The 16,105-nt window shown below is 47.6% G+C and overlaps 1 protein-coding gene across 1 annotated transcript; it reads right to left on the reverse strand.

Annotated features, from left to right (window-relative positions):
- Positions 1–4,712: 4,712 nt before the first annotated feature.
- On the reverse strand, positions 4,713–7,729 carry LOC140746813 (uncharacterized). Its single transcript, XM_073078910.1, has 3 exons — positions 6,287–7,729; positions 5,845–6,022; positions 4,713–4,996 (listed from the first exon to the last, which is right to left on the reverse strand). Exons 1-3 carry the CDS (start codon positions 7,727–7,729, stop codon positions 4,713–4,715), a joined length of 1,905 nt encoding a protein of 634 aa, XP_072935011.1.
- Positions 7,730–16,105: the final 8,376 nt, after the last annotated feature.

Genomic DNA, 16,105 nt, shown 5'->3' on the forward strand with positions numbered 1-16,105 from the left:
GGTATGAGCTCACCATTGCGTAGATGTTTCTTGGGCATTTCCTCTTTTTTAATTGGTGCTTGAGTGCAGGCCACCAGGCGTTGTCGAAGGCACCCTCGATGTCCAGTGAGACCATTAGTACGATCTTTTTGTTGTTGACTTCAGATCGTACGAATTCCATGAGGTCATAGAGGGCGTCCTCGGTTCCGCGCTGCGGCGTGAAGCCATATTGCGTTTTATTAAGAGTTGGAAGGATGTGCCATTGGATTCGGCCTACCATGAGTTTTTCGATGATTTTCCCCATGACTGGCAGTAGGCCGATAGGTCGATACGACTTTGGTTTTGTGTAGTCGTCCTTTCCTGGCTTTCGGAGGATTACAACGTGGGCTGTTTTCCATTGCGTGGGGAAGTGCGCCAGCTCTAGGCACTTGTTCGCTATTGCCATAAACACTTCCCTTCCACTTTGGATGGCTTCTGTGCAGATGTCAGCGGTCAACCCGTCGCTCCCAGGGGCCTTTTTTGGGTTCATCGCTTTCAGCACCAGGTCCAATTCCGCTGGTGTGAATTTGGGGTCGTCCGCTGACAGCTGCCTCGATGTTTCTAGTTGGTCCTCCGTTGACCTTCGGAGTAGCGTGTGGTATTGGTCGTCGGTTGTAGCAGAGTCCTCAGGGTAGAACGTATCGGCGAGGAGTTTCGCCGATTTGTCTGGGGTCAATGTTCGACCGCTGGCGTCTTGAAGCAGTAGATCTTCATGCTTCCTCGCTGTTCTCCTGATGACTCTGTAAATGCCGTCCCACATGCTCTCTCTCTCCTGGGTGGTGCAAAATTCCTTCCAGCTCTTAGTTTGCGCATCCTGTGCTTGTTGGGTGTATGCTTCCCTCGCCTGTAGGTATTCCTTTATTACCGTCTCCCTTCGGTGGGGCGCAGCGTTCCTTATTCGCCGTTTCTTCCGATGGGTGTCTTTCAGTGCTTCTTCTAGGGTCTTCGACCACCAAGGTAGTCTAGTGTTCCCTTTCCAAAGCCCTGTTCTCGGGATGGTTGTTTCGCACGCTTCCTGTATGGCTGATGTGTATGCCGTGACCATGGCCTCGAGGTCCTCCGGGGTTTTTCCTTCCCTGATGGCGTCTGTAGTGATGTTATTATCTTCTAGTAGAGTCCTGAATCGTGTTCGGAATTCGGGCCAGTTTGCCTTTTTGGTGTTATATACTCGCGTGGTCGCGGCCCGTTTTGTTGTTAGTGCCGCGTCCAGGCGTACCACGAAGGTGATGGCGTTGTGGTCCGATGTTGTTATATTTCCGTTCACTCTCCAGTCCTCCACTCTCCCTAGGAGCGACTGACTACAGGCCGTTACGTCCACTATACTTGCGAATAGTCTGTCGCCCCTGTACGTCTCAAAGGTTGGTGTTCTCCCGGTGTTTAAAACCTCCAGTTCCATGTCGTTCAGGAACGTGCTATAGGTTGTCCCTCTCGGATTTTCGTAGCTGCTTCCCCACCAGTGGCTCCAGGCATTTACGTCCCCAGCCACTATTAGATTTTTTGTTTGGAGCGCCTGACACGCGGATCGAGTGCGTGCTAGGTAGGGTTCTATGTCTTTGTCTCCCTCGAAGTAGACCGACACGATTCCGATTTTCAGCTGACCCGCGGTTATGAGGGCTGCCGCCTCCGTTTCGGTGACCAGCTGGGGATCGTGGGTGATTTCCAGCTGTTCGCCGAAGACGAGTATGGCCGCCTTCACTGGCTTTTGTCTGTTTTGAGAGCACTGGATGATCTTCGTCCCGGGGTATTGTCCTATGACACCTGCTTTGCCCACGTATGGTTCTTGGACGAGGGCAATGTGCATACCCTGCTCTCTTGCAGCTTTTACCAGTTCCGTTGTTGCCAGCTTTGAGCGCTGCAGATTTGCTTGAATTATCCGCAGGCTTGTCTTGTCGGTCCAGTTCGGGGGTGACACCGGATGTCCTTGGGTGCCCTTAGCAGTAGGATATTCGAGATCGCGCTATGGCGTCCCACTTTCGTCTCTCAGGACATTCATCGCTGAATGCCTGGTGCGTCTCGTTGCTCTTTCCGGTTGCCCGACGGCAGTTTACGCAGGCTGGTGGTTTTTGTTTCAGCCTGCTCGGGCATTTTTCCCACGTGTGGGTCTCCCCACAGTAGCTACATGCCTGGTCCTTCTCCTTGCATACGGCCTTTGTGTGACCGTAGCCCAGGCATTTGGTGCACTGCACTAGTGGGGATTGATCCACTATGGGTCTCCTCTGGAGGCCTATGTAGACGGTGCCTGCCTCCGTGAGTTTTTTGTGTAATACCGGGGAGAGCTCGAGGATAGGGTGACACTCGTGTGGGTTCCTCGCTTTTTTCCTGTAGCGGACGCGGATAGCTTTGTCCTTCTCACCGACGTCGCTCAGTAGGTGTTTATTCTGAGCTAAGATGTGTTCCACTATCTCTGCGTCGGTGTGATAGGACAGCACGTCTTTTATTTTGGCCAGTGGGTTGTTGGTCCTGGCCACTTCCACTTTAAGCTGTTTGTCCGCGGCCACTCTGCTTTGTATCAGGGACATGTCCTCCTTTGTCCTGCAGCTTAGGATCACCTTTTGATTTTTGGCCTTTCTTACCCGATCCACCTTTGCCCCTGTCCTTTTTAGGTCCAAAGCCACTCTGATCGTCTCAATGACATTTTCTCCGGTCTTCTGGGGGTCTGTCGATGACACGATCAGGGTGTGGTTCGGGCTGGGCTTAGGTGGTGCGGGTTTGGAGACCGCCTGGGCGTATGTCGGCTTTATTGTGTTTGCCTTTGCGAGCTCTTGGAGTGCCATTTCGGTACCTATACTGATGGCAGGCGGCGGTGTTTTTTCCTTGAGCTCGCGCATTGTCCTTAATTCAGAGGACACTGCTTCCAGGCGTTCGGTGATGGGCTGCAGGTGCTCCTGTATGTCTTGTGGCTGGGTTTGTGGCGAGTGGGGTGTGTACGTTTTTTGTAATGTCTCGGTCAGGTCGTCAAGTTTTTTACTTATACTGGCTATTTCCGTGGGGGCGAGGTCTTTTGTGGGGTTGGTGGCCTGGGTCTCCAGTATTTTATTGTTGGTGATTACTATGTCGTCTGAGCAGACTCTGACCCTCTCGACGTCCTTCCTCAGTCTGTCCATTTGGGCGGAGATTGAGTTCACGCCCGTTAGTAATTTGGCGTGATCTTTTATTAGGGGTTCTAGGTGTTTAGAACCCTCCCCCTTGCCTTTCTCCGCGGACTTGCTAAGGACGTCTTTCATCGTCTGCTCGACTACACCAACAGACTTTACCAGGCCCTTTATTTGTTTGTGGGGCTCCTGGGTCTCATAGCCCAACCAACTCCTTACGGCTCTCGTCTCTTCCAGGTTCGCGTCGATCTGCTTTTTTGTGTTTCGCAGATCCTCGGTCAGGCTTTTTATTGTGTCGGCCATGTGCTTGTTGTGGGCCCTCTCTATCCTGACCAGTTCCTGGGCATGTCTTGATCTTTCTTTCTCCAGGTTATACTTGTGGCGCGACCTGGAGTCCGAGAGAGCCAGCACTGTTTCGTAGAGCGTTTGCAAGCATTCCAGTGCGGTGGTCTTGCACTCCCTTTTCATGTTGCCTGCCGCCTCCAGCGCTTCCTTCGCCCTCTGGAGCTGTTCGTTCGCCAGCTTTGTTGCCATGTCCATTTGGACCCCACTCCGCCTGTGCGACGTTCTTATTATGCTCGGACGCCCTTGGTCGGACAGGACCGATGCGTCCGAGAACTCCTCGTCTGATTCGATCGGGCGGGGTGGGATCTCAGCCAATTCCCACGTCTCAATTTTCTGGAGGACCGAGTCTGTTGGGGTGAGAGGTTTATCCCTAGGCAGGGACCTCTCGACTGATTCCTCGCTCACCGAAGATCGCGCTGTGGTCGTTTTCGTGCGTGCCAGCACCTTTTCACGCAGCGATCTCTGCGTCTTTAGCACCGGTCTCGAAGACGATGTTGTTGACTTCGCGACCGGTGCCGACAAGTGGGGAGCGGCCTCCGCAGATGGTTTCGACACTTGTGACGTGGCCGACATTGTGTATTTTTTTTTTTTTTTTTTTTGGTGTATTTAGATGACTAACTTAAACTATAGTACTAAGGTCCTTATATTTACGGCAATGGTGATGGTGCCGGAGTAAGCCTCGTTGCTGATCTTCTTGTTCACGGATCTCAGTGCGGGCTTGGAATTTGGAGATTCTGTTGGGGCAGAATGACAGAGAATCTCCTCCCGAGTCGTTTGAGCCCAAACTCGGGTATCCTAGCCCGCCTGGTTCAGGAGTTGTGGTCCGGGGGGGTGAGGTATCCTTGCGCGGGGGGAGGGGGGGAGGGGTTTCGTGGGTCGACGATTGAGGGGGGGTTCACTTTGAGTGTGCGGGGGGGGGGGGGGTCCGAGAGGGTCGAGGGGTGGGGGTCAGTTGGCTTGATGGGGTGTCTCTTGAGCTGGTTGCTCAGAGGAGAGCTGTCGGGGGGGGTCACCTAAGGGTGTTCACTAGGGGGGGTCACCTCGAGGGGGTTCACTGGGGGGGGGGGGTTATGCAAGGGGTGGAGAGTCCTCGTTGAGCTGGTTCAGGAGAGCCCAAACACGAAGGGTGTCGGTCTTCCTGTTCCGGAGTTCCCTTGGGTGTACCTTGTGTGGTGTTGGTGAGTGATGTTTGTCGTGTGCGGAGTCCTACGTCGGTGCGGGCGAGGTCTTGGAGCCGGTATCGGAGCGCGAGCAAATTCAGCCGCGTGCTAGCGAGATTAACCACGTGCGCGCTAGGTTATAGTTCCGACCGCGTGGTCGAGTTTCCACCACGTGGTGTTTTGTACTTTGCGGCCGTCGTATCTCCGTGTAGAGTAGGAGTTCCCGGGAGATACGGGTGTCGTTTGGTTCGTCTCGCTGAGGTCTTTTCGGGGTATTATTTTGTTGCTTAATTGGATTTGCCGTTACCTGGATAATGCTCTTCAAAGTCCAGGGTCTGCTGCTCCGGAGTCCTTTGATGTAGGGTGTTGCGCACACGAATCCTGGTGAATCACTCACTGTTTTATCACTTGAACAAGTAGTAGATGTTAAATTCACTGGTTTTCCGGTTTTATTGATTTTTAAGAGTTGGAATGGTTAGGTTAGGTTAGGTTAGGTTAGGTTAGGTTAGGTTAGGTTGGGTTTTTTTTTTTTTTTTTTTTTTTTTTTTAATTTCTCCTACCTTCGGCATGGTGGCCGTAGACTTTTTATATCTTATTACCCTTTCATACCAGTTCTCGCTTGTATCCTTCTCGCACTTTCATACTTCATACTTTATCTTCTCTCATTCATCATCTTTTGCTACTTTCCGGATGGGAATTCTATTTCTAATCTATATTATCTATTTCTAATTTAGGGGGTCACTTATACATTACAATCTTATTTCTATCAAATTATTTCTAATTTCTTAACTATTTATTAATACATTTCCTTATTTCTAGATGTTCTTTCCGGTTCTTATTTCCTATTTGTTATAACTATTTTTCTATTTTTTTCACGTGTTCTTTAAAGTTCTTATTTCTAAATTGTTTTTGTAATAAAGTTTCTTAATTTTATTTACTGTACTACTATTTCTAATCTCTATATTACTATTACTAATTTCTCTTCCAGCTTTATGTTGGTTGCGTGTATGCTCAGCATATACGGACCAGCATATTTACTTTACCTTTTACATTTATTATTTTTAGTACCATATCTTTACAAAATTTTAAAAATTTTGTATCTATATGTTTGTCTTTGCTAATTATTGTTGTGTGTTTCTGTTTTCCTTTCAGGTACTCATCAGCGACTTCCACTCCACCCACTTGCTTCGCGCAACGGATCCCGCTTTTAAGCTGGGCCAATTTCTTACGAAATTGGAACCAGTTTATCTTCCTGTCAATGTCGTAGGCGGGGGTGATACCACTGATGGGCACCTGTAAGTTCGTTTTTGTGTGATCCCCTACCAGCATGGGTCTAGTGTGGGTGAGGGTGTTGTGCATGGTGTTTCCTGCCGTGCTGCCCTCAGCAATAAGCAATGGCAGCGCGGGCTAACGCATCCCATTTCCGCCTCACCAGGCATTCCTCGCTGAACGCGTTGTGTGCGGTTAGGTTAGGTTAGGTTAGGTTAGGTTAGGTTAGGTTAGGTTAGGTTTTTTTTTTTTTTTTTTTTTTGATGTTTCATCTGTTGGTCCTCCGAAATATAGTTCGGAGTCCTGGTCTGCTGTTTCTTTTCATATCAGTTATCTCTTTTTCTATATTTTATTTAAATTTAAGTTTTACATGACCTTATATTACTTATTAATGTTATTTACTTTATTTATTATCACTTCACAGTATTCTAAAAAATTATCTCTATTTATCTTTTCTTCTAATATGTTACTAAGTGTATTTCTCTTTATTTCTATATTTAGTTCTGTTTCTATATCGTTTCTATATCTACTATACACGGGACATTCAGTAATAATGTGCAGAGCACTTTCCTCGACATCAGAGTCACAGACACACGACGGACTCTCCTTGCATTTGAAGCGATGCAAATACGAGGAGAATCCGCCGTGCCCCGTAAACATCTGTACTAATTTGTGGTTTAATTTTATGTTTTTCAGTACGGGATATGCCTTGGCCGCGTCAGGGAAAAATATTTTAGTGGTAGAGCCTTGCGGTGCTTCTTGATACCGTCTGTTCCATTCGTGAATCGAGTCCGTACGAATGGCTCGCTTCACGAATGACACAGGGCATCTATCGTACTTCGATTTAACTTTTAGTTTAAGTGCAGCGTCCTTTGCTAACTCGTCCGCTCTTTCGTTTCCCTCCAGTCCTATATGTGCTTTAATCCAATACAAATTAAGTGTTTTGCCTTGGCTTTGTATTCGTGCTATGTTGTTCTTAACTAATATAGCCAAAGTATGGAGGGATGAGGTGTTAGTGACGATTTCCAGAGCGGAACGAGAGTCGCAAAAGACGCTACATGACGCATGTTTCCTCTTAATAGTTTCCTGTGTAGCTTCTGCGAGCGCCAGCAACTCCGCTTGGAACACGGAGCAACAATCTTCCAGCCTCAACTTACGTGTGCCAATTTCCTCATTACCGTGACGGATGGATAGCGCTGCGCCTACTTTGCCTTCAATCTTACTTCCATCTGTAAAGATGTTTAGGCCCGCGTCGAGATGTTCTTCGAGCGCTACTTCATCCGCCACGATTTCAAAGATAATTGGACTCCACTGCGCTGGGTGCGGCGCGGCTTTGTAGGGGATAGGTACCTCCACCTCTCGGTCTCCTACCACTCGCCGGGTGTAGCCTTTCTTTATTTCGTAAAGCGAGGCTGCTTCCCTTACACGAATGTCTAAAGGAAGCAACCCGGCGAGTAATAGGGCCGAGTTTAGGGAAACGGTTTTATAGCCCTTGATGATCTTTTGTACAAAGCCGCGCTGCACGCAATCCAGTTCCTTCCGTATTCCAATCCTTTCCGTCGCGGGTGCCCACGCGCTCGCAGCGTACATTATAGTAGGCTCTACCACCGCCGTATATATGATCCGGATGATTTCGGAATTCAATCCCCAGTGTATTTTGGCGGCACGCGAAAGTTGCTTATAAAAGTTTAGGGCCTTTTTACAAACGTTTGCAGTATGTCTCTTGAATGTCATCCTGTTGTCGATGGTGAGACCGAGCAGTTTGACTTCCTGGGATACGCCAATGTCGACCCCGCCCATGACCAGGCGTGGGGTGTCATACTTCAGTTTACGCGTAATAACCATGGCAACAGTCTTGTGTGGCGCAAACTTTAGTTTGTTCCGGACACCCCAGGCCCGGACATGCTCGAGCGCGGCATTGGCGCGCTCCTCGATCTCGTGCGCGGTACCACCATCGAACACAAGAACGATGTCATCTGCAAACGCCTGCACGTAATCCCTTCTTCTCTTGTAAAGCCTTTTTTTTTTTTTTTTTTTTTTTTTGTTTACGAGGGGGAAACCTTCAAAAGGTACCCGACGACGTGGGAGCGACGCCGGGTTATGTGGGATTTTTACCGCACTAAAACCCCCCCGGTGGCCGCCCTCAACGCTTTTTGGAGAACTCCGGGATCTCCGAGGGAACACAACCGGAGTCCTCCGAGCGCGATGCCCGATCGGGCTCTGCCCTGGGGGATCACTTTTGGCTCCTCCCAAACCGTCTGGTGTTTACGTCGGTATGCGACCACACATATCGTCGTCCTTCCCGGGGTTGCTTGCTGGACGGTTCGAGCTCCCACTCTTGCCGCCCGCAACCCCGGAAGCCCCCTTTTAGTCGCCTCTTACGACAGGCAGGGGATACCGTAGCCCTATTCTGATCCCGGTACTACAGGGACACCGCGCCGTGGGGCGTCACCTACGCCCGCGGCGCCTCCTCCTTCGCGCGGGATCTGCTCGTTCCCTGGCCCGTTCGGCGTCCTCCTTAGCGACCATAACACGGTCGCAGAAGGCGACCAAGCTATCCCATGCCTCGCCGGAACGGACCATTGCCGCGACGACAGCCTCCGGAGAGAGGTCTGGTCCTACATGTTGCACCAGGATCCGCCGCTCGGACTGCCACGCTGGACAGTGCTCGAGCGTGTGCTGCGCGGAATCCTGGGCATGCCCGCAGTGATGGCACTGCGCTGTCGCTTCCCTGCCTATTCTATGCAGATACTCACCGAAGCAGCCATGTCCGGTGAGCATCTGTGTCAGCCGGTAGGTGACGCATTTCCTCCTTTTGAGCCATGCTCGGAAGTTGGGCAGTACTGCACGGACTATGCGTTGGCGTGCGCCCCGTGGCTCCTGCAGCCGCTCACGCCAGCGTCTTAGAGCGCGCCAGCTGGCTCTCGTCCGAAGCATTCTAACCGTCTCTGGATCAGCCCTCTGGCGGAGACCGCGGATCTTAAAGAAGATCTCTGCCGTCATATCCGCCAGAATGTCCAGGGGCGGGAACCGCCCCAGGAGTGTAGCCGCCTCGTACGATATTGTACGGTACCCTCGCGCGACTCTGATCGCGATCAAACGCTGCGCGGCATTCAATTTGGCCGCGCGGCGCCGGCAGCCCGACAGTCTTTGCGACCATACGGGCGCACCGTAGAGCGCGACAGAGTGCACGACACCTGCGTAGAGGCGACGGACTTCCTCCTTCGGTCCCCCGAGATTTGGCAGCAGTCTATGCAACGCACCCGCTACCTTATGAATCCGGGGGACAAGACGGCTAAAATGCTCGTCGAAATTCCAGCGGCTGTCCAACACTAGTCCAAGATACTTTAAGTATCTGCCCACTTCGATGACTGCGTCACCCACCCGCACTGACATGCAGGGTGGTCCCACGTTCGGCCTTAGGCCGTGGAACCATATCTCTTGTAAAGCCTATACCGAAAATAGGCAATCCTGTTGCGCTTTCTGATCTACGACCTATTAGCATCTTACCATGCCTCTCGAAGGTGATAGAGAAAGTTGCATTTAATCAAATAATAAATTACCTCGAGTCAAATAATATACTACCGTTATACCAGTCTGGGTTTAGAAGGAAGCGAGGCACCACTACTGCGTTAATTCAGGTAGTGGATGATATTTTAACATCGCAGGACAAAGGAGAGGGAACAATTCTGACTCTATTAGATTTTTCGCGTGCCTTTGAATCGCTCAATATCTCACTTTTGTTATCAAAACTGTCGTTCTACGGCCTTAGTGTTCAAACAGTAAAATGGTTTAACAGTTATTTTTTTAATCGAACTCAGAAGGTCGAACTTCAAAATAGCAATAGCGGTATAAGACATCAATCAACATCTCAAAATATAAGTCGAGGAGTTCCTCAGGGGTCTATTTTGGGACCTCTTCTTTTTATATTGTACAGTGCTGATGTGATAAATAATATAAAATATTGTAAATATCACATATACGCGGATGACATACAAGTATATATTTCATTTAAACCTTGTGACACAGATGAGGCAGTGTCTAGACTAAATTCGGACCTCGATCGTATTTCCCTGTGGTCTGAACGCAACTCCTTAGTATTAAATCCGAAAAAATCTAAGTTTTTGATCATGGGAACAACTACGCAGGTTCGCAAAATTAGTGGCAAAAATCCATCTATTATTTTAAACGGAGAATTAATAGATAGGGTATCAGAGGCACGTAACCTGGGGGTAGTCATGGACGAGAACCTTAGATTCGAGAAGCACATAAATAATATTGTACGTAATTGCTTTTATAGATTAAAAGTTTTATACCGTATCAGAAAGTACCTCAATGGGACCTTACGCATCAACCTATGTGAGGCCCTTGTTTTATCTAAGTTTAGTTACGCGGATACCCTCATAGGGCCACGACTCCTAGCACGGACAAAGAAAGTCATTCAACGAGTCCAGAATGCCTGTGCACGCTTTTGTTTTAGCATTCCGCCGCGCTCTCACGTAACTCCTTATATTAATGCCGCTAACATTTTAAAAATGGACCTCCGCAGGCAACTACATCTAGCCACATTTATATTCGGTGTTATAAAAAATAAGGAACCCCTATATCTATTCAATAAGCTGACCTGGGCTAGGGATTATATAAATGATAGAACCCGGTCAGCTCCGGATAAATTATGGTACCCGTCATACTGCTCGGCTGCCTTCAGGGGTAGCTTCCGGTACAGCGCCACTAAATGTTGGAACAACCTGCCTCCTCCTCTTCGCAGCCTAAAAACAGTCCAGAGATTTAAGTGTATATACAAAACTATATTACTTAAAGATCAAAAACAAAATTGTAATTTACGATAATTATAAGAGGTACCTAAGTAGTGAGATATGGTATATCTTACGATTGTACGACCATATGTCTCATTGTAATTTTAATTTAATGCCAAATTGTATAATTATATTAAGTACAATATATTATATGACTCTTAAATAGTTGAGGTATTAATATAACGTTTTCCTTTACTTACCTAAAATTTATAGCTCATAGACATCGTAGCAGGTTAGGGTTAATTAACATTTTACACATAAATTTTATGAATCAGCATAACAACAAAATCTAGCAAATAAAATAGCACAGCCGTCCGAGCAGCCCGGATGCAGGGGCAAACTGAAAATCAGCGCCATAACTCAGTTTACCTGCTCGTGGCACAAGCTGAGTTTGTCCCTTTTCGGTCGTTGCAACACATATTATGGTAAAAATTGAACTGATGTTTTTTTATTTTATTTTTTTTATTTTTTTCTCTTTTGTTTTATGTTATTTATGTTGTTTTTGTATTTCCGTTATATTTATTTTGTGTTGCAATTTATCCGAATAAAAATGTTTCTTTCTTTCTTTCTTTCTTTCTTCTCTGTTCCAGGTCTTTGAGGAGGGGATCCAACAACAGATTCCATAAAATGGGTCCTCCGATTGAACCCTGCACACACCCCTTTTCAGTATTTTTGGCATACTCTTCACCTGAGTATCGGACTCTAACTCTGCGGCCGCTGAGATAGCTGTCTATTACCCTCCTCAAGTTTATGGGGCACTTTTCCTCCGCCAGACGGACTCGTATAGCCGGCCACCAGGCGCTATCGAAGGCTCCCTCTATATCTAATGACACTAACGTAACGATCTTCTTCTCCTCTAACTTCTCGTTAATGTGTCTTATGAGAATATAGAGGGAGTCCTCGGCGCTCCTCTGGGGCATGAATCCGAACTGGCGGGTGCTCATTCGAGGTATTAAATGAAACTTGAGTCGGGCGAACAGCATCTTCTCAAATACCTTCCCAAGGACCGGGAGGAGTCCGATTGGCCTATACGACTTGGGGGTGGTGTAGGATTCTTTCCCGGGTTTTCGCAGGACAACCACTGTGGCTTCCTTCCATGGATCCGGGAAGTGTCCATGCTCTAGGCACTTGTTGAGCACTGCCAAGAAGTAAATCGGGTCTTCTTTTATGGCCTCCAGACAGATATCAGCCGTAAATCCGTCGGCTCCAGGTGCTTTTTTCGGGTTGAAGGATTTCACCGCGACATCGAGCTCGATCTGTGTAAAGGGTGGATCGCAAGAACCATCTTGTTGCCCTTCATTCACTATTCCTGCTCTCCTCCTTATGTCGCGGTGTTCGGAATTGTCGCTTTCTGAGAGGTCTTCCGGGTAAAAGGTCTCTGCTAGAGCCTTTACGGAACCTTCTGCGTCCAATTCGATCCCATCAACCCGAAGCGGAACATCTTCCTCCCTGCTCCTGGTCCTTCCTATTACCCTGTATATTCCGTCCCAAACCCCCTCCCTATCTTGCTTCCCACAAAAGTCCTTCCAACTCTTTATTCTTGCACTACTAGCTTCATTTTCATACTGTGTTTTCTTTTCCAGGTACTCCCGGACAACTCTCTCTCTCCGGACCGGCGCGGCGCATCGGATACGTCTTCTCATGGTTCTGACCTCTTGCTTGAGCCTAGCGAGATCCTCGGACCACCACGGCAAGGTAAGTTTTTGTGTGTGTTTCTTGATAGGTATAGAGTGTGTGCATGCCTGTGTTAATGCGTGTGTGTATGTGTGTATTGCAGTCTCTATGTTTTGTGTGTTGTGTATGTGCTCTACATCCGCTGGTGTAAGGTGATTTTCTGTCATTAATTGGTTCAGTTTCGAATGAAACTGTTCCCAATTTGCTTTTTTGGTATTGTAGAGTCGTGTAGTGCGTGTGATGTGAGTTCCTGATGATTTATGTAGTTGTAAGTTGAATATGATGCTGTTGTGGTCCGAGCTCGTCAGGCTCTCTACTACAGCCCAGTCTTGAACCAGAGCGAGCATATCCTCCGAGCAAGCCGTGATATCGACATTACTGGTGTATCGCCGGTCTCCCCTAATGGTGTCGAATGTTGGAATAGAGTTGTTGTTGTTTAATATATGGAGTCCTAGCTCATTTAATGCTGATAACAACTCTATCCCCCGAGGTTTGGTCTTCACGCTTCCCCACCAGGTGCTCCAGGCGTTAGCGTCTCCTCCCACTACAAGTCTCCTCGGCCCAATCTTCCGGGCTATTGTTTGAAGATGTTCCAGGTACGGGTCTAGAGGTTTGTCGCCTTCGAAGTAAATCGAGACCAAAGTAACCTGCCAGGCACTAGTGCGGAGTCCCACCACTGAGATGTTGTTCGTGGTGAGTTCCGGGTGTTGAATTACGTCCAGCGACGGAACGAGAACTGCGATCGCGGCTTTCACCACCCCTTCTCCTTGTTGAGTGCTCTGGTAGATTCTTGTACCCGGATACGTCTTAAGCTTCCCAACAGCTCCCACACAGGGTTCCTGCAGGAGAACAGCTGCAGCCTTTCGCCTCCCGGCTTCGATGAAGCATTCGTCTGTCGCAAGTTGTTTCCTCATGAGGTTTGCCTGTATTATTTTGCAAAGGACGCCCTTAGCAATACGCCACAGTGGATCTCGCTAGCGAGTCCCACTTGCGCCTCACCGGGCAGTCATTGCTAAAGGCGTTATGCTCACCTCTACCCATTTTAGCCTTTGCGCAGTTAATGCAGCTGGGGGGTGCGACCAGGAGTTCTTCCGGGCAATCAGACCTCAGGTGCTGTCCGCCGCAATGACTGCACACGTCGACTGCCTCGGTGCAGAAACGCTTCCCATGTCCGTACCCCAGGCAACGCGAGCATTGCACCAGGGGGGACTGGTCGGCGACCCTGATCCGCTGCATGTCGACGTGAACGGCTCCCGCGTTCGTAAGGTTTTGCCAGATTTTCGGCGACACCTTTGCCACTACGTGCGAAGTGAGGGGGTTTCTCGCGCGGCGTCTGTATCGAATTTCGATGCGGTCGTCGTCCCCGGCCACTTCCTTTAAGAGGTGTTTATTTTGCACCCGGATAGCCTTCAGTATGTCCTCGTCTGTGTTGCTATTAAGGACGCCGTAGAGGATAATCAGCGGATCCTTACTTTTGATGTCCTCGACGCTTAGGTTATTTTCCTTTGCTCCTATTCGTTCCTTAACTTTCCTCATTTCCTCTTCATTTCTACATCCTATGATTATCTTCCGGTCCCTAACTTTTCGAATCCTGTCGATCCTCGTTCCCTCTTCCCTTGCATTGACCACCTTTCTTAATCTTTCAAACACCTGATCCCCTGTCTCCTGATCATTTTTGGAGGCCACGACAATGGAATGCATGCATGCGGTCTCCACGGGTTTAGTTTTCGGAGAGCCAGCTACTACACTCGCGTATGTCATTCCATTGTCGCGAGACTCTTGCTCGTTTTTCAGTGCCGTCGTGAGTCTTTCTATGTCTAAGCTATTCCTCTGCAACAACTTAGCATGCTCTTCCAATTTCTGAATGACTTCGCTGGGGTGAGGCATTACTTTTACTTCTTTTCCTTTCTCACTATTTACATCTTTTCCATTCCTGTCTTCTTCAGCTTCCTTGACGAGAGCATAGAGTCTGTCAACAGCCTCCGTAACTCCGTTTTTGATTTCAGTCTTTAGATTGCGACTGTTCCCAAGATGAAGTTTAGCTTTCATAAGACATGCCTTTGCCTCTGTCGTCCTATTTATATATTTCTTTGGGGACTCTGGAGCGTCTGTCGTCGATGCCCCCGCCGCCGCCTTTCGCGGTACCTGAGTTGGTTGCGCTCTAGTCTTAGATTGCCCTACAGGCTGACTGGAGGTCCCACGCGGCGCCGGCGGTGACATCGAAGACCGAGCCCGAATTTCCCCAAAGCTCGACCGGCTGGATACCTGGTCGTGTGGTATGGTCGGATCCTTAGTATTTTGTTGGTTTTTGGGGTCGGGGTCGGGGGTTGTTTGTCCGAGCATTGTATTAATTTAAAGTGATTGGATTTGCAAAATGTATAGAAAGATGTATCAAATAAAATAAAATTTTGTTCGGAGAATGTAAAAAATTTTGGTCTCACAATCGACCAGTCCACGTTAGTGAACGAATTGAGGGTGGGTGGGCCTACAAACTTTTCTGATTTTTTCGTCTAAAAAGGGGAATTCCCGCGGAACTACTGAAACTTTTCTGATTTTTTCGTCTATGGATAGGGGCTCAAGAGAAGCAGATACTGAAAAAGGAATGAAGAAGATAGCACGTCGGAGCGCGGAGAAATCGAAGAAAAACAAAAGGCGTCTAGTGCGAAAAATGAGAAGTGTTATTATTATTACAATTTTGCGCGGATCGGAGTGAAACGTATATGGGGAGAAAGGTATTGATGAGACAAAGCTAACGATATAAGATTTATTCGCGTAAGGCCGCGGACGGCGAAGCTACAGTAATTTCAAAATGCCTAGAGAATATTTTGTATGGAGAAACGGACTCGACCTCTATGACTCGGTCGGTAGGTACTAACTTTAATTTTTATTTTTCAGGTTTGGCGAAAATTAGGATGCGGATCGGCTATGGTAAGTGTTATTTACTGTTTTATGTAGTTTAAAGTATATAACAAGTGTGTTTTAAGTAATTTAAGGGCGGGCAACTTTTCTGATTTTTTCGTCTAAAAAGGGGAATTCCCGCGGAACTACTGAAGGTATCCCGTCGGGAGTGATGTCTATGGATAGGGGCTCAAGAGAAGCAGATACTGAAAAAGGAATGAAGAAGATAGCACGTCGGAGCGCGGAGAAATCGAAGAAAAACAAAAGGCGTCTAGTGCGAAAAATGAGAAGTGTTATTATTATTACAATTTTGCGCGGATCGGAGTGAAACGTATATGGGGAGAAAGGTATTGATGAGACAAAGCTAACGATATAAGATTTATTCGCGTAAGGCCGCGGACGGCGAAGCTACAGTAATTTCAAAATGCCTAGAGAATGGGTTAGGTTTTTTTTTTTTTTTTTTTTATTAATAAAACTACACTCCACAGACTGATCGTCCGTGCCTTTTTTTATGGTAAGTTTATTTTGTCATGTGTTACATAGCTCCACTTGGCCCGCGCTCCAGCCCTCTGCTTGTACACTGGCTATATAAGTCTATGCAAGAGCAGTTGCTGCAGCGAGGGTCTTACATTAGTTTTTATGAGGCTTAATTTAAGGACCATGTATATTTCTAAATACTTATATGTTTTTATGATATATATATTTTTTTTTTTTTTTTTTTTTTTAGATATATTTATGTGTATATATTTATGTATTTTTTTTTTTTTTTTTTTTTTTATATTAAATACATGTTTACATATGACATTAGCATTTTGTTACATAACTATTTGAC

Source organism: Epargyreus clarus, unplaced genomic scaffold, assembly GCF_041222505.1.
Source record: "Epargyreus clarus isolate Ecla_fem2 unplaced genomic scaffold, WU_Ecla_fem_2.2 ptg000013l, whole genome shotgun sequence".
NCBI classification, from domain to species: domain Eukaryota; kingdom Metazoa; phylum Arthropoda; class Insecta; order Lepidoptera; family Hesperiidae; genus Epargyreus; species Epargyreus clarus.